Raw genomic sequence first — 20,270 nt, forward strand, 5'->3', positions numbered from 1 at the left:
TATTTTTTTATTTATGAATTAAGCTAAAAAATGTACGCATTTGGCGTAGCCGGTTGTGTCAAATAGCAATCCTCTCCTCATTTTGACCTAAATTTGAGAAAAAGACAAAGATTTCAAAAAGTCTCAGATCTGCATACATACATTGGAGATAGCTGAGTCACACGATTAGAAATTCAATATTCGTATACACTATTTAGTAAAAAGTCTCACGAATTTTAACGACTCCGAATCTACAACTCCGTTTTATACCATTGCCAAGTTTTTAATATTGTATGTATATTTTATAACTGCCAAATGACAATGATCGAAGTTACGAGCTTCATACATAGACTGTATGTACCGGCTCTTCGAAAAGCAAGGTCGAAACGAACGGTCCCAAAATGCAACAGCATGTGGCGTTCACGCTACACCCGAATAAACCAGTTTAAATATGCGACATCGGGACGGACGATTGTAAAAAATTAAATACGCATGTGTGCGGCGCTTAACGGGTTAATTTTTGGTGTATTGTCCGGCAAAAGAAGAGAGCGGAATGAGAGGAAACTCGTTGTTTCAAACAGCGAACGGCGTGCGTCCTTGTGTCGTACATATAGTAGTGCAGTGTAATGAATCGTTCCGGTCCCATTGATGCCAATAAGGTCTTTACGCACGACGCAACACGTACCGTAATCGTAAATCAAATGAATGTCAGTTGTGACGTTCCTCGGCCGGGTCGGTGACTCGCAACGAGCCGCGATGGCGAATGTCAGGGGCGGCTCGCGCAATAAAATTACAATAAAAAATATATTTATTGTATAGGTGTGCGTCGATCGATAAAAGCGATACGTTCGTTTCATTCATGAATTTTTATATCGAATGCGAATCTGCGTGTGCCGCTGGTGATTATGTCCGCGACTAAATTGTAAACTTTGACCCCTTCATTTGCGATAACACGGAGCTTTTTATACGATTTAAAATAGCATGAAACCCAACCCCCAAACAACAATTTAATGTAGTAATAACAATTTCGCGAATCTTCTTTTGCACAATAAAAAATATGACATTTTCAAACGTGTCTATTACGATTATTTTTCACCATTGTAATGGCGGACGTCATTTCCACATATATTGATGACCAAACCGAGCAAAATGACAAAGTTCGAAAACGATCGGATAAGCACCTTTGTCAAACGACAAAATCATTTCTGAACTAAGAAGAGGTTAGTAATAATAAAAAATGAATTAATTTTTTTACATAACAGGTTGCTCTAAATTGACTCGGATGGCTAAATTTGGCTAAAATGGCTTATGTACATTAATTTTAAATCATATTCCATCAGACAGTAGTGACAAGTAGAGGGTAGTTAGCTTTTTTTAAAGAACCGTTTTGGCAATGAAATCAGATGAATTGACGAAATCTGATAGGAAATAATCAAATCAGACCAGCAGTACCACAAAAATGCTTCAAATAATACAACGTATGCTTATTTTCAATTCAGGTCTAACCAAGGCTCGAATCCAAGACCTCTCAGCTCAATGAAGCACATGCTTATCATTTAGCTGGCTGTATATACTTAGTCATCATCAAAGATCGGCGTTAAATGGATGCTTCACTATTGTCAATTTCTTAGAAAACCCATGCCTTTTTGCTCTCTGTATTTGAACACTAATAAAGCGGTGTATTGTTATTTGAAAATCATCAGCACAAAGCCTATATCTGGCCATAATCAGAAATCGGCGTTGGATTTATTTTCAAATAACAATAGACTGCTCCATAAATGTTCAAAGACAGAGAAAAAAAGCATGGTTTTTGTAAGAAATTGACAATGGTGAACCATTTTGATACGAAAAGCATCCATCCAACGTCGATCTTTGGTCATCATATTGTCCAATCTTTAGAAGGAGATAAATTAGAATGAGAATCTAAGATAAATAACAAATATTACTTAAACTAAAATTTATGATATATTTATGGTATTATGGCCTCATTGCCCAAACAGGAGAATTTTGAAGACAAATGTATAAATTGAAACGTTTTCAGAAAATCCACTGTCCTTTTACTAGTTGTTTTGTTATTGCTAACCACCGAGAGTTTAAGCCTTGGGTTGCCTCGATTGAAAAGAATTTATTCGGGAGTATTTCTGTAGTGCTGCTGACTTGGATATTTGACTCCAAGTCGTTCGTTTCCTATCAGAGTTTGCCAATTTATCTGATTTCATTGTTTAAAATGGTTCAAATTGCCATCCTTTTTATAACCACTATTTAACCTAATTTAAAATACTCACTAAAATAATGTTAATGTACGTATACATTTTTATAATCTAATTTAAAACTGAATCTAACCTAATGTAATATGGTAGATATGTTTTCAATCTGGTGCATAAGCTAATACAAAATCAAAACGCACGGAAGCAATCCCAAAATTGGTACAACCAGTCATAAATATAACAGTTTCTTTCAAGTGACACTCAAAAACAAATTCAATTAGCGCACAAAGCTCTAGCAAAAGAGCAGATTTGCGTCAAAAATATTAAAAGCCATATTTCATAATAAACAAGGACGGCAATCACTCATAAATTTTACGCAAATTTGGGAACACTCCAAACACACAAAAACACACAATAATCACCCATAAGTCTATAGAGACGTCGTAAATTTGATTTAACAAACAACAACAACGTGTGTTAACGTTGAATTTAATTTATATGGATTTTTTCACGCGACGCCACTGAACCGACCGTATTGGGATAACCTTTCAGGCTCATATGGCCAAAAAGCAGATGATAACCAGTCAGTTCCACACACACCAAACCGTACAACATATACTTTTGAGTTTAACATACAATTTAGAAGGAAACCCATGCCCGGTATGCTTATGTATAGCACGTCCGGGATCATCTGGAATAAAGCCTGTCTCTCGCTTGGAGATAAACCGATAGAATGATCTTTTTTCAAGCGAAACATTGCGAGACAAAAAGGGATAAACCATGTCTGGAAGATTAAAATATAATATTTTGCATACACAATTCCATTTGGTTTGTGTGTGTGTGTTTGTTTTTTTATATACAAGTTGAAAGGATAGGGTTTTATGTTTCATGGACCTTTCCTTTTAAAATATACCTCGTTGTTTTTTTTTTTGGTGCCAGTTCCAAAAACATTCTTACGAGGCTATAAATCATCCAAATAACGGAAAACTTAACTACTTGGAAGTCTGGATACACTTTGGCAGCAATTAAACAAAACAAAACGGAACGAGCGTATACAAAAAAAAAAGAAACAAAACAACATACAACAAATGCAGGTAAACGTTATTTATGGCCGGGCAATGAAAGAATATAATTCTCGCATTTTCGAGAAAGAAATGGATAGCTACGATGAAATACGACCCAAGGTCCTTATTTTAAATATACGTATAGACGGGGGTGGATTGTGAAGGAATGCGATAAAAATCTCGACATCCCCTTCGCCTTCCTTCTCCCCTGTTTTTTTGGAATAATTGTTTTGACTTTAGTCTGGAGACATCCCGGCGGGGATTTGAACGCACGACCGCGCATATAGAGAGCCATGTGACCTCATCCCGACAGCATGCGGTCTCCCATTTACGACCTGGGGAAAGGATGCTCTTTTGCCAGACGACAAAACGTCCTTTGTGCTCTCCAAATTGCTCCATATTTTTCTCTCTCCCCTCGCTGTACTTCTACCATCGACAGCGGCGTTGTTGTTGTTCTTTCTCCCTGCACTTTTGAAGCGTGTGTTAATTTTTGCTTGTTGTTCAATGGAATTGGGTTTTGGGGACAATGAGGGACTTTGTACGAATAATTAAAAGAAATCTATAGAACACTTGGAACTGAAGTTGCAATCAACCTACGGTGCTTTCATATCAGGAAGGTGTATTTTACTCTTGGTTCAATTTTAAACGTATAGTACGTTCAAATAGTGTTAGTGACTAATAATTTTAAATATAAATGACCAATCTAAAAAGTATTCTCTCTCCTTTAAATATAAAGGAGAAAATATACGTCCCATTAGATGTTCGAATCGTGATATTAAAACACTGTAATAATTAAAGAGCGGACCCAGAGCGCGCTGTTCATTGTTCACATGTTGTAAATGCATTGTTAAAGGTTTGCCGAACCTTTTTTACAAAGCATTTACAATAATGGAACAATAGACGGTGCGCTTCCGGTCCTACCTCTAGTAATAATATGTAATAAAAATTTGACTACATATTATATAGGCATATATGTATGTAATATGTCATACATTATAAATATAATTGAATTTTTTTATAAATTCATTTATATCAGATATAATTATATTTATATTTATAATTTTCCCTCATCACGAAATTGTTAAATATCATTTTATTTATAAATTCTATATACTGCAGAATAATGATTTTGCTGCATTGATTTCCAGCAAATTATTTAATACTTACTTAATAATATAATAAAGATTATGTTCAAATCTGGCATATTCTTTTATGGTTTATTTTTATAATATAATCTAAATATTTCATATAATATTTCTAAAACGAAAAAAAAAATTCAAAGATTTGATTTCATTTGTGTGAATATGTTTCGTGTTAAGTTAATTAGATAAGATTTATTAATACAATACTTATTAGGAAATCTTTTCAAAATAAAGTTCTTCATATTCCAACAATATAAACTCAAGATTTCTTAAAATCGTTGTACAAAGTGTTGACTTTGACTTGTACATTATGTAAAAACATTCAAATCACATCTGAACTATCTGCACAATCCCTAAAATAACACACAATAGAGGTCGATTTAAAATTTTAACCACTTTTGAATGGACTAGTGTAGGATATTTAATACGACAATCGGTGAAAGGATTTCATAGAAAATTTGTCCCGTATTATTATCGACATGGAAAGGCTATGTATATATATATTATATACCCACCGCAGTAGTGTTTTTCGACAAGTTTGAATGCGTTATGATGCAATTGCTCGTACGCACATATGTACATCCATGTGACGAGGAAAAAAAAGGTTCACCTTTTATATAAAAATGGGTTTCCGCAGTTTGAAAACGGCGACCACCTTTTGACGAACGCCATTTTTCATTAGTCGTCCATTGTGACAGCGATGAAAGGCGAGCAGACAAAGATGAAAGGTAGATATGGGAAGAACTACACTATTGATCAGGGACACCTGAATAAAAACTCGACCGTACTAATCCTATATATACCAATTTTTTTCCCAACCTCCCTATTGACGGATGGGATCGTCAACCTTTCTCCGCACACCCTTCAGCAGTACCTGCATCATCTTTCGACGATAAATGTTGGCAACTTCTGCGCAAAGATCGCTTCATATTCAACGCGCACAATTGATATAAATTTTACAAAGGCCTTTTACCGTATGTGTGTGCAGCAGCATGTTTGTTCTCTATACAGGCAATGACAAAACACCGGTCCCCATTGCATTTAACTTTCTCTCTTCCACGGCATGTCTATATCTCCTTCTTCGCAGCGTACATATATACACATATGAGAAAGACGGACAGAAAAAGGCCCAACGAAAGAAAAGATAAAAAAAAGAGCGGGAGAATTCCTGAGATCGGTCCGTCTCTCTGTCTGCCTCGGTCGTCTCCGGACAAACCATTTTAGTGGACGAAATTGACGCCAAAGTCGTCAAAACACACACACGCTGCAAAACGTGCTATTTAATTTTAAAATTAACTCATTATACGTATTTCGAGCGGACGCCAATGGTAGCGAGCCAATACGCTCAATGAACTACATTTTATAAATGGCTTGCAAATTAGATCAATTTTTTATACGGATCAAATTAAAAAAAATACAGAATTAATATAAATATCATAAAGTGTATTAATACAAAATATTAAATTTATATGTCACATGTACAGGATGCAAACAAAATAAAATACACACACGCAAGCAATAGCGCGCGCTCACACATGATAAACCACCGACGAAATTTATTTTTTTGTTAATATAATTAGTAATATTCTTTTATGAACGAAGATTAATCATTTAATACAATAATAAATAAAAAAAATATATGTATACATATGTAATTGGTTTATCAAAAGGGATATGAACTTCTTAGAAAAAAGTTGTACTGTTAAAAATTCAATATCTCATAGCGTTCAAATTTAGCAATATGCGTCTCTTTAAGGTCGCTGTTAAAATATATCGATAAATTAATTAACCCTCAAGTTTATCGTTCATTGAAATGGACGCAGGCGTACATAGTCGGCATACTTTCATGTCCGAATTCTTCCATTGTGAATTATTAATATTATATATGTGTGTACATTGACGCTCTGCATGTGTAATTTAGCGCAGACGTTAATTGCAATAATTTAGCGTATTGAATACATCGTACATACGTTATTTGCAAAAAAGTATAATACATACAGAACAACAAAAAAAATGGCATTATTTTGACACAGATCCCCTCGGGTGATACCGAGCGGGCACAAAGCAACCGTTAATTTAGTCACTTAGTGCATTTCGATGAGAATAAAAGTACACCGTGTGTATTTATAAAAGTACGTACATATGATGTATTAAACATACCTTTGTATGTTATTGGGATATTTATTATGTGCTTTTGTATAGAATGAATTTCAGAGGCGTTGCGAACGCTCAAAAATGCACCCACTTTACAATTAAAACATAAATTATTTCTTTTTCTTCGACATTGTCGTGCCGACGACGAAGGAGAGGACATCGACTGCAGTTTTATTTTGCTCTTATTTTTAATTTTTTTGCGGTCATTCGTCGACGGACCAATTTGTTTTCGAAAGGCAGTGCAACACAGTAGTGCACCGTTCGATGTGTCGTTTCGATGCACCCAACGTGCATCCCAGCTCTGTTTGCAATTTCGGTTTTTTGTCCAGACAGTCTGGGAGATTTTTCGCATTTAACGCATTCGCTGTCACGTGTCGATGATACGGTTCAAGGCCGTAGCAGTTCGCCGAAAATTATAAACATCTGCCTCAGTTCTCAAACGTCCAATGATCTGTATGAAATCATATCAATTTTCAACGTTTTAACAATTTTCATTTATATGTACGCAAAATATCAAAATAAATTTTATAAGGCGACATACCTAAGGTCATAAAATATACATTATTATTAATTTATTACAACAAAAAGATACATACGAATTAAATTTTTGGTCAAAAACTGTGATATCATACTTATGAATTAAATGATTTTTTTTTAAAAAAGTATGCCGTATCTATGTATATATGTTAGGAAAATATATATACAAATTTTTAACGAAAACTAATATTAAGACATAATTGGTTTTGTTAAGACTAAGTCTGCGATTTTTATATATGTTATAAAGTGATATAATCCACATGTTGAATGTTAGCAAAATTGAGAGTAAACTTTGTGTAATTTTCGTAGAATATCAATACATAGATCACCGTTGAAACTTTACGACTTCTCATCACCTTTGAACGTCTCAAACTTGAGTCGTTATTTAATCGCTTTTTACCACTGGCACCTGAATAGAATTTTCATTCAAACATCGTCCATATTCGGTATTAAAACGAGATGAAAGACAACAAGAAAGAACGAGACAGACGTCGAGAGGAAAAACAATGAAGACGTCCAGAGTCTGCAGAGCGCGCGATGCAATCGAGTCTTCCCCGTCGAGATGAGAGAGACTCGACTCAACTCATTCCGAATGTTTATGAGCGATTTGCTAGTGCAAAAAGAGTGAACCAAAGACGGACAGACGGAAGAGTGGAATGTGCAGTGTTAAAACCGGAGGCGTGGTGTACCCCCATCGCATTGGGACAATTAATTAGCGCAGTAGCGCGCGCGATAATCACCGGGACGCCACTGCACGGAATATACAGCGTGATACGAAAGGTGTAAGTTTTTAAAAATTAACCTGAAAGTATGACAAACCAATCTAGATTCAAATTAATAAATAATTACTTGTAATAAAAACGCTAAATATCAGTAAAAAAATTAACAATTTTTTGTCAATTTCAAAGAAAAAAATTATAAAAAATAAAAAAAAATAGTATTTATTATTTTTTATTAAAAAATAGATAGTTTTTGCTACATTTTGACATACAAACTAAAAATGAAAACAAAATTTTGTTTAATAAAATTTATTTTTGAAAATGAATCTTTGATTTTCTTTAGCTTCAATAGTTCAACATATTAAAATCAAATGTTTAATATTGAATTTTTAATATTTTATTTAATAATATAAACACATATACAACTACAGAATATGAGCAACAATTCGGGATTAAAAAATATTAAATTTTCAATTTATATAACATACAACTATAACTCATTGTAAGCGAGCAATATGCAAGTGCGACAAATCTATTGAATATCTCACCGCCCTAAACTGGCCATTAGAATGTCGTTATTATACACTTCGACGACGTTATAATAAATAAACGATAAGTACACACAGACGACGCACAAGTGTATGAGAACCACAATTTTGCAATCTCGATTGAGTTCTCAAAGACCGATCGTTATATAAATCAATAGAGGCGCAATCGACAACGAATCCGGACACTATATTATTATTGCCTTTCATAATATAAGCACGGCTCGTAAAGCGAGATTTGAGAAAAAGATATAACAAAAAGTAGGTGTGAACTTTTCCCAGTCGTACAGCGAGCTCGGTATATATAATATAGTAAGATAGCGATAGACGTTCGTTTACTATGTATATGATTTATTGCGTTTTAATTAAATAAAACTTACCAGTTCGACGGGTATTATACGACGACGACGGTAGCTTATCTATCGCATCTTACGCTGCACGAGTTGGCTTTCACCTATACGTTTTATTATTATTTAAAAACTGATAATTATTATTTTTTCGATCTGGGGGAATTATGTATGATCGACGGAAACTTTGACTGGAACATAGTGATGACAATTAACACTATTAAAATGGAAAATATTGAAAAAGTCATGTATTATAGGTTAAAATAGACTTGGCAAAAGGGGAAGATGAATGAGTCGTATGGCCGTCTAAAAAACTTCGACATAGTATTGAGTATTGAAGTATGTACACTATATATAAATACAAAGTCATTGGTCAAAAAATATGTATTAAATACAAAAAAAAAATTGATCAATTTTGTACAAAAATCAGTAACCCATAAAAAATTTTAACTTTGTTTTTTTTTTGTATAAGGAATTGATCTATTGCCTTCACTGACTATTTGAACCTTTATATTTTGGGCTGTTTTAAAATATCTGCAGCCTTTGTAATTATTTCAAATGAATGTTATTAAAAAGTCATGTGTATATCTGGATTTGTGTTGAGGTTTCTATCGGTCAATTTTCCACGATCAACTTTTTTCGGGATGCTCAACGTAAGAGTGCCCATACACGTTCGCCAAGAATCTCTCGTCCGTTAAAGCCGTTCGGAATGAATTAAAATATAAAAAATAAAAAAACAGCGAGAGATTAAAATGAAAATAAGGCTTAAGCAGAAGTGTCCAATGGTAGTAATACCCGTAGCGGGTAATACTCGTTCCCAAGTAGATAGAAGGAGAAGAAGAAACACGAAAAATAAAAGGTAAGAAGCAGACGAAAAAAGAAGCGTAATGGCTCAATATCTTGTTACATTAATTGAATATTCAAATCGTGAGCCGCTGTCATTCATTATTCATCGCGCGCGTCTTAGAAAACGGAAGATCAGGTGTGTGTGCGCCAAGGTGTTAAAGTTACACACGAAGGAGACGTATATGCGTACTTATAAATAAGCACTTCTTTTAAGTTATGTGTGAAAACTGACTAACAATAATACATGAAATATGCTCGCTGCTCGCACACCACTATTATTATAATACTATACTATGTATTATATGGACGAACACCTTCCCTTGATCCCCGACATTACTCCACGTCACTGGCAATTATACATCAAATTATGAAACGTGTAACATAATCCCGGTGTATGGTAAAAATTCTACGACGCTGTCTTCTATTTGAGCTCGTTTTTTAATTACCTGGAGCATCTATTATCATCGCAAGGGCGAATTGTATATATTGAAAATAAAGTGTGTATCTATTAAATGATTTTAGATAGTCTTCTGTTGGAAATATAATTGAAAAAAATAGGTTTTAAATACAAATTTGCTTAAGTTGAACCTGCTTGGAGTATTAGAAGGTTAAAGAGAATATAAAATATACGTATGTATATAATTTTTGTAAAATTTATACATGGTCATATTGTCAATAACTAAAACGGGAAATGAAAAGGACACGATTTGAATGAATAAATTCATATTAATGGATATAAATTAACCTACCACTAAATGCCAATTCGAAATTTGATTTGTTCTATTTTCAAAAAGATACCTATATACATGTATGTATGTATACGTAAGTTGAAATATCAAATGAAACATCATATATTTCCTCTAGAATAATCATCTCAAATGAAACATCATATATTGAACTCTAGAATTTTGACTATAAAAGTATACATTTATATTTACAATTCAAATGTAAAAATCGAAATGATTCATAGCTTAAAACAAAGCTATTCAAAAGTCAAAAGATAATTTTATATATGTAATTCACAATCAAAATATGAAAAATATGCACAATTCAAACTTCTGAGCTTTATTTTATATTATGCTATCTAGTACAATAACAATAAAATAAGATAATACTATCAAAAAAAAATTGTAAAATATTAAATGATCACTGGATCAGTAGCTATTAGAATCTACCTAAGATGTATTGTGAACATAAAGTATGAACAATAAAAAGCATTAAAAATCAAATAAAATCTGATATATAATTTATTTCATATTCGACTATTAAAAAGCATACGTAAATAAGTGAAGAATGGGATCGATTTGAATGACAAAATTGGCTAAAATATATATTTATTACATACATATATCACATTTTGAATCGTCCAAAATTAGTCAGTGAAGACACTGGATAACATTTCGCCACACAAAGGAATTTGATCCGTCGAATCGAACCTACCCAAATCCGAACGAGACCATACCTAACAAAATAATTCAAAAAATAAACGCAATCGAACAAAATTCGATAGAGACCACTCGTTAGAGAGACAATCGAGCCAGTCATTGTGCTAAGAAGAAGGAGAGTACAAAAAGGACTTTTTGTTCCTTACAGGAAGATGCGCGTACGCGGCCGCTCACGAAACGTGTCGGATCCAACAAAAGGATCTCTATATGCCCTTTTTACATTTAATTCCTTTTTTATATCCACGTATAAATACTCATTTATACCTATACATACAGTCTGAGAGAGCTCAGGCACGCGCAATGGAATCCTGCGCGATGACTGACGCCGACAATGCCGTCGAGTGTTAAGAAAACCGCATCTCTCATCTCCCGAAGGACATCGTAAAAGGATAGCAGCTATGTTAACCCTCTAGCCGCCGATCTCCATATATAAATACGTCCCCGTTATTGCCGTTAAATTCGCGAATTTCGCAGCCGAGAGCCAGAATAAACAAGCCAGCGATGACACACCTTTTCGCGAGCAAACAAATATAATAATAATAAAAAAGGTCGCAGCATCCCTACGGAAAGTGCATCGTTCGCGGTGTTAGATAAGGGAAGATCGTTTGTTATGTGTGCGCTGTGTATACATACATACATACATATGTACCACACACAATCTCTGCAGAGTTGCTTTACATTCATTTCGGCGGAACAGGGTTGTATTTAGATATAAGATTTTAAAATTTGCTTTTGTAATATATCAAGTGTGTATGTTAAATAATTGCTTACAAAATATTCTTACAAACAAAAAAAACAATACATAATGAAATGCATATCAATATATTATAGATATATATATACACATGAGACAAGGTAAGTTTACATAATTATTAAAATGGTTAATATTACAATGATAATATGTACATGTTTTTAAGAATACGCTTTTAATACTTTTTATTAATATTTTATAGAAAAATTTAATCAATTTATTAACAAAAGTGCAGTAATAGGAATAATTTGTGAAGTCAACCAAGAAAATATTTTCTATATCATATTTTCAATAGATTTTAATATCATTAAATCAATGCTATAAAACTATAAAATTTTGTTTTGTAAACAAGTTAAGATTCTATGTAAGTTTTACGAACAAAATTAAATAAATCCAATAAACACTTTTATTGTAATGAAATATAAAAAAAATTCTAACCATAATTTATTTACAATAACAGTTTTGGTTTTCGTTCTCTCAATGTATTACTCAATTGAATCATTGTATGCTAAATGAATAAAATAAAATAAAATAACATCAGCAGTATTGAATAGCATTTTGACTATTTTGAGTTATAATACAAAATTAAAAGCAATTACAGCAGAAATTAAATCATAGATACGGTCCTGGTGCATACCAGCACGTAAAAGCACATACATACGAATAATAATATAAAAAAAACAATCGTGTAAAGACAGATAGGGGAGTTTGGCAACCCTCGCTTAAACACCCAAAGGGCAGGGGGAAGGGATGTAAATTTGCTTACTTATTCATTATTTAAACCTTTTAAATGTTTACGTCCTTTTACTCCACACAAAATATAACACCTGGCGAATTACGACCCTGCGGAACGACGACACAAGGGCTAAATTCACTAAAAATAACAAACTCAACCCCTGCATAAAGCCCGTAAGAGTACTAATGTAAGCCAGCTTTTGACTTTAGTCTACCAAGTGTTTGTTTTCAGACTCGCAAGCCCCCATTTGGCGATCGCTGAGAGCGATATTCCAGCATCCTCAAAAAACATATGCTACCATATAATAGTAATAAAAAAATGTGTCAAAATGAGATCTGACTCAATTAAAAAACTAATAACGACTTCATTTCTCAATTGCAACGCGTCATCTTGAAATAATTGTGTTTTTTGCTACAGTTTGATTTGTTTGTTAAATTAAAGTCGTACGGCCTATATGTAACGCTAACCGGTTAATGATATACAGCCACTTGTCGATATCATTTATATCTTGATTAGAAATGTAAAAAATACACAATGGATACGCAATACAAATACTTAAATAAACAACACGCAACTTTCTATAAATACATTTTATTTAAATTCAAAAACAGTACCATCACATACTGGCACACTATGTCAATACAAATTTGAAGATAAAAAACTACGACTTTCAATTGAGATATTTTGGCAACGATTTTCCCACAAATAAACAGTATTATATTCCTTAAAAATTCAAAATATTTCAAAGATCATAATCAGAATATGTAAAAATCAAAGCACTTGACCTAGGTCAATGTGTATATTCATCAAGCGCTCGCTGTTGAAAACGATACACATGTCAAATTTAAAATTGTACGAATCTTTCTGGCCTTCGAGATCATTATCTATCAATATACAATATAAATGTGTGTACAAATGTCGTGTTTTCGTCAAATAGTAATAAAAAACGACGATAATGGAATACACACGATCCGATGCATATCTTATCCTAAAATCGTACAAATCGAAACGGCATATGTACATACATATATGCTTACATAAATACAATTTTATAATATTTTCGGACGAAGCGACAGACTCTAGCACTGATTAAAAACGTACGACATACATGTGTGTAGACGATAATAAATATAATAAATTCGCTTCTGTGGGAATTACGGCAGTGATAAGGTTAAGACCCAACGCTTTTTGGACCCGATAAAGTGACACTCGAATAATACGGGTTATCTAACATCAGTTGCACTACTGAAAATTATACAAATCCTGTTTATACTGTATGTTTTATCGGATTAACTTGCATTTTACAGTAGCTATGTTTGATATACACATAAACGTAAGTACGTGCTCCGTACAATCACTAGGTAGGTACTATTTTAATTTCAAACGGTTCCAAAGATGATGTTACTTATATGTACATATGTACATACACGCAACGTTTGATTGTACGATGTTGTTTGTCAACGAATTAATCCCGGTGTTAAAATTTTTATCTCAATTCATTAGATAAATGGAATTAACCGTATCGCTGGTACACGCACGTTGACCACAGATCTTACGATATCGTATCAAAACCGTATCGATTTTGCATTCGTTGCGACTCCAAAAAAAATTCAAGATGACCCTACAGATTACGCACAAGACTAAACGACATTTAAACAAAATTTCGATAAAATCTACAATTCGAAAAAAAAAATATGTTCCTTCAATACAATTGAGATAACGTGCCTTAAATTTAATATAAGAGCCCGCATAATATTATATTTCACATCGGTATAGACCGCGTATGTTAATTCGACTAATTTACGAATCACAAATACGAAATTGAATACGTTACACAAATACCCATTAATTTTCTTGACTCGCCAGAACGACACTATACCTACAACGAATCTGCAAAGGCTTTGACATTTCGCTATACCTACTAACGTGTATTATTATTTAAATTAAAATGAACGCCATAAATAACAGCACATACATATGCATAATAAATAAAAAAATGCTTAAGATAAATCTACGGCACTCTAAACAAACTAGCTCTCTCGAAATCTTTCTCTTATTTACGATACGAATAGCGAAATTACGAATCGGTGCATTACGATAACTATAACTCACCTAACGAGAAGTGTTACAAATCTCATTTTGATTCAAAATACAAACTGAAATACTGCTTTATATGCACGCAAAAATTTTGTAATCCTTAATCCGATATATTTTGAATTATCGCCCATACGAAAAGACACCACTTTCAAATCGCGTAAGAACAGTGCAATGAGTTGCAATAATCATGGCTCGCACAAAGCAACGCTTACACATTTTATTTAACTTTAAAATAAAGCTGAGGTATGCCTTTATATGTGTGTAAAATTTTGCAGGATTATCTCGAACGTGTTTCGAATTATCGTGATCTCAATTGAGCGTACGTCAAATGATGCTTAGGCAATGGAACGTACAATTCGCTGGCAAGGTTAAAGAACGGTACATGTGATATTTCTATTGTACGATTTTTTTTATTCGCTCGTTAATTAATCACTCACAATTCATACTAGTGATTAATAAATAGAATTACGGAATAATGAAATAAAAAATGACGTCTAAATGGACCCCTAGGTGAGCGCACCATAGGTGTCGTCAAAGTGGTCCCGACGACAACAAATGAGCAACGTTTAATAATAATATCGCCATGCAACAACAACACAATGATGAAAAGGGGGGTTTTCCATATCGAAATCGTCACTGAAAAGCGTCTCGGATATCTCAGCGTGAGTTCCATTGGTCGCAGACGCGACTATCATTCATTCCTTTTGACTAAAAATGTGCCGTGAAAAGCCTATCCGATGATTCTACGGGTACAAAAAGTCGCACCGAATGTTCAAATTGAATTAATTTTCGCCAAACATCAAAAATTGCTAGAAATCAATTGAAACTAGAGAAAAGTGACATCGACGAATGTGAAGCGCGAAACCCAAATGCGTACTAATTTTTGTATAATTTTTATCAATTTAATTGAAATATTCCGAATTTTTTATGTTGCATTGCTTCAAAAGTGTTTTTAATAATTGTTTATTATAATTTTTATGAAAGCAACTTTGGTACTTTTTTAATAATACAAAACTTATATGTATAGGAAACGTTTGTCGAAATCAAACAGTGTTTATCCGCACATAAAGGGTATGTATTAATTGATTTACTGACCTGTTTGCTGAAGACAGCAATGTCCTCATTGAAGGACTCCGAGGAACAAACATCTCCACCGGCTACGCCAGGATCACGTGGCGTGCACGTGGCCAACTCGCACTTTTCAAAGATCAGAGCGAGCAGGGGGAACAGGGGGTGACTGAAAAAAAACAAACACAGTTTTAAAAAAGCACACACAATCTGGACCGAAAGAGAGAGGGTGAAGCACGCGTCTGACCAACCGATCGGAAAATTGAATAATATTGATCTTTTTGTTGGAACAACGCACAAATTACAACGGTTCGTGTAAATGACAATGAACCTAGCTTTAGAACGCATCGCTAAACATTAGTGTACATGGAGTGCATTCGAATAGAAATTCAACGAGTGTTGTGGATACTCATTTTAATATGTTATAATATGCACATTGCTGACATGTAAAAATATCAAATACATCGATTTCAAATAAATGTATCAAGAATAAAGTTTATACATGTAGATTATAACTATCTTTGATTTTCAAACTACTTACATACATATTTAGAATGTTCTGCTTGAAATCCGAATTTGTCTATGTATACTCAAAGATATCTATACCCTTCAGGTACAAACACAATCTGCTTTAGATCGTCAATTTTAGAGTTAATATAAAATGTATTATGAACATTTATAAGAAAAGTTAATAAACCTTCGAGATTTTTTTCCTATTATTCTATAAACTAAAATTAAAATAAGATAATATTAAATTCTAAATTATATAATTTATTTCTTTATTTAATATTATAAATACTAACAAAAAAATTTAAAATAGAAAATGATCATTAATTATTTATTTTTAAATTAGATCAGTAACTATTACAATATATCGGTAATAAAATATCAAATAAAAAAATAAATGAATATTTTCATACAATTTAACTAAATACTGGATTGAAAACTCAATATGAAAAAACAGAAATTGTATTTTTTTAGTCAAATTTAAGACTACTCCAATCTAAAGGTATGAGCAATATTTAGTCTAAAGCAAATGATTAACTTAAAAATCATATTTGATACATATCTAATAATAATAATCAGTCTTATCAATTAAATTGCTCTCCACAATTAACATTTGAATGTAAAATACACCTAAAATTTGTTCTCATAAACGATTTGCAATAATTTGATATAAAATACATATATGTAATTTCATAATAAATATCAAAATCAAATTAAGTAAACATTTCAAAAGCAACATTTCATATGTACATAATTTGGCGTAAAACTACATAGACTGAATCAATTGAATTACATTATAGGATGATAAACATTTTCCATAACCCTTACGCCTGTTTTCATAACGAAAGAATATATGTACATATGTACTTGTATATAATATGCAAGGAGAGGTCAAAATGGACCCGTCGCGTATGTTTCGCAAGATACGAAAAACCGGACTCGGCTTATCGCTCTCCAAAGCCTAAGGTTATTATTTCTTTTGATCTGGGTCCGACGTTTAAAACCCGAAATAACCTACCATAATAAACGTGCCATATAATAGGTACGAAAAATAATACGAAATAGTCCAATACTACTTATAATAATGGTAACGTGTCACGAAAAACTAGATTTAGCGTATGAATTGCAAATTTCCAGAAAATGCTAGCCAGCTAAGTATACATACATATATTATAGATTATGCGTGCATATATTTTTCATTTCGTCTAATTGGACGCGCCGAGATTGTCAAATTTGATAACGCACGCGATTTAATTAAAATATATTATTCAAAATTAATTAACGAACATTTTGAATAGCAAAGGCGAAAAAATGTAACAATTTAATTAGTCGCTCTAACAATTTGCACTTTTTTTGTGCGAAGAGAAATTATCGTATTTTTTTTTGTTATAGGTAAAATACAATCCTGGCGGAATATAAAAGAGTACTATAAATATGTATGTACATATGTATATACTGGCTAACTGTATATGTAATAAGATTCACTACAAAGATGCAATATGTACACATAATATACGGTTTAATTCAATTATCATAAAATTACTCATGCACATATTTCATATTTTTTATTTATTAATTGAAATAAATTTTATTTATTTATATACGTAGGTATAATGCATAAAATATTTAAATTTTTATTATACATTATAATATATACGAGTATATTATCCATCAAATATATTGTATGGATATACGTATATATTATTAAAGTATGTGTAAAAGTAATTGCCGTAATCTATTAATCTCATTCTAGGATATTGCATAAATGCATGTGTATATACAAAACTTATCATTAAAACAAATACCTAAATATTTCACACCAGTTAATAAAATATAATAAAAACAAACCAACATAATTTTCATATAAAATACATACTTCAAAAGAATTAAAAACCTCCAACACATTATGCTTTCATACATATAATCATACTACTGTAACTTATGCTTTAAATTAACATTTTTATAATACACTCAACTTAGAGTAAGTGATAATATTATTAATATCTTTTTTATGTAGAAAAATATAATAAAATGGTAGTAGTAATATTTTCTGTATCTCAATTCGAATTACTTCAAATTCGTAGGTAGAGTTGTTTAAAAAAATGTCTCATATCATTCATCTGTTCATATAAATAATAATATGGAGGACTACTGTAGCATGTGCATTAAATTCCCACTTTAAAAACTTCAAGAAATCCAAAATAATTTATGTATAACCTTAAAAGACTACAGTCCCAAAATAACATTCCTAACAAAACAACCAAGAGATTCTATAACAGAATCACTAATGTGATGTCTATATTCTTCTGTTATAAACAAAGATTACCTCAACACAATTTGTTTTGGATCGTAGTCTTTGGTTTAAATAATATCAAGTCCTAGCCGTTCGCCATTCACTACAGGATGAAAGCCTCTCCAACACGTTTCAATTTATCTTTATTTTGGGCAACTTTCGTCCATATAATGCATTTTTACATTTTCATTCTAATTTTCCACTTTAATTTATTCTAATAGTCCACACATTTTTATTCCAATTCCTTCCACCCATTCTCTCCTACTTTAGTTGCTTACTTTTACACTCTCTCAGGTACTATTGGAGCACTTCTTTCGTCCATATATCCATTGCCATTTTAATCATCTACCCTTGTCATACCCAGTGGTGTAATCGGGCCAGGTCGCCGCCCTGGTACTTTAATATAAAAATTGTTTTTCGAGTACAATTAAAAAATATTTCTGCTTATATTTCATATAAAATTTTGTGAGCAGACTGTCGTTTTAACATTTGGTGACTACAACCATATCCTCACTCAAATGCTCATTTGAGTGCAATAGATTTTTAAGCTCTTTTTCCTATTATGCTGTACATTAACATTATAATAATATAATAATACTATGATTAATAACAAAATTAAATTAAAAATGTAAAATAGAAAATAATCAGTAGATCAGTAGCCATTAAAATAGATATAAAATGTATTGTGAACATAATTTAGTGCATATTTTTTTTTTTAAAACAGCCCAACAACAACCCATTAAAAAAATTATAGACACTTTAAATGATGCTGAAATCGAACCATCTAACAAAATTTTCAGAACTGTATATTATATTGCAAAAAATAATAAGACCACTTTGATTGACTTTTCAAGTTAATTAGCATTTGATTTTTTTTATAAATATTTGTACTACCAATACATATTTTTTAAGTACCGAAAAAAGCCGGGGTGGGGAGTTGTAAAAATTAAACACCGACCTGGTACTTTTTTATTTAGCACTCCACCACTGGGTATATCATTAGTTAATATTTATAGTATCTTTGAGCATGTCTCTCAAATATGCAATTACATTTTAAAATTCATCCTTGGAATACATTATACCGGGCGTTGGCAAGGTATTGTCGAACACATCAAACAAGACAATAAGTCAGCATACATTACCGAGACAGGCCAATTAAAATATTCTGGCAGTGGATTTGAATTGACAGGGATTTGAAGAAGTCGCAGAAGGTGTAGTTACCCGTATATGGCGTCTTTGTCGCGTTTGTGCACGTGTGGCTCGGTGGCCATGACGTGGTTGGGCACCGGCGACACGTGGTTGGCGGGGGCGTAGTGCATGGCTGCGGCTGCGGGGTGAGGGACGTGTGGCACGTGGTGCGCCCCCAGCGGCAGCCCCGCTCGGTGGGGCTCATACATCCCGCCCACGCCCCCGACGCCTCCGCCCCCCTCCAGGTAGCCCCCGTGAAGGGCCTCGTCGTACTGAAATCAAAAAACACACACATAAGACAAAATGCCAGACAATAATTCGCATCAGGGATCGACACTGATTACAAATCGGTCAAAATCTGCATCGTTTGTATTTATTTAGTGTCAAATCTACATATGTCGATATATTTTTTCTATAGATTAATTCATTGAGAAAGTGTTTCGGATATCAGTAGCCTAATGGGCGAATGCTGATAGTGGAAAATTTACACTGTTAATGTTTGATTGTTGCTAATGAAAGGGGTCTATGTGACGAGCCAGAATGTTAAATTACAGAAAACACAAATATCACAAGGCAAAGATCGAAAGATCAAAAAAAAGGGTGCATGGTAAACGGTACATATTCACTAAATTTGCGCGAGCAGGG

General features: G+C 32.8%; 1 protein-coding gene across 1 annotated transcript in view; it reads right to left on the reverse strand.

Annotated features, from left to right (window-relative positions):
* The window catches only part of hth (Meis homeobox homothorax), a 473,716-nt gene that overhangs the window by 443,602 nt on the left and 9,844 nt on the right, over window positions 1–20,270 (reverse strand). Inside the window, exons 2-3 of the mRNA XM_077443725.1 lie at window positions 19,659–19,897; window positions 15,665–15,806 (exon numbers count right to left, since the gene is read on the reverse strand). Coding sequence (XP_077299851.1) covers window positions 15,665–15,806; window positions 19,659–19,897 — 381 coding nt within the window. The remainder of the gene's footprint in view (window positions 1–15,664; window positions 15,807–19,658; window positions 19,898–20,270) is intronic.

Source organism: Arctopsyche grandis, chromosome 13 (assembly GCF_051622035.1).
Source record: "Arctopsyche grandis isolate Sample6627 chromosome 13, ASM5162203v2, whole genome shotgun sequence".
In the NCBI taxonomy this organism is placed as follows: Eukaryota; Metazoa; Arthropoda; class Insecta; order Trichoptera; family Hydropsychidae; genus Arctopsyche; species Arctopsyche grandis.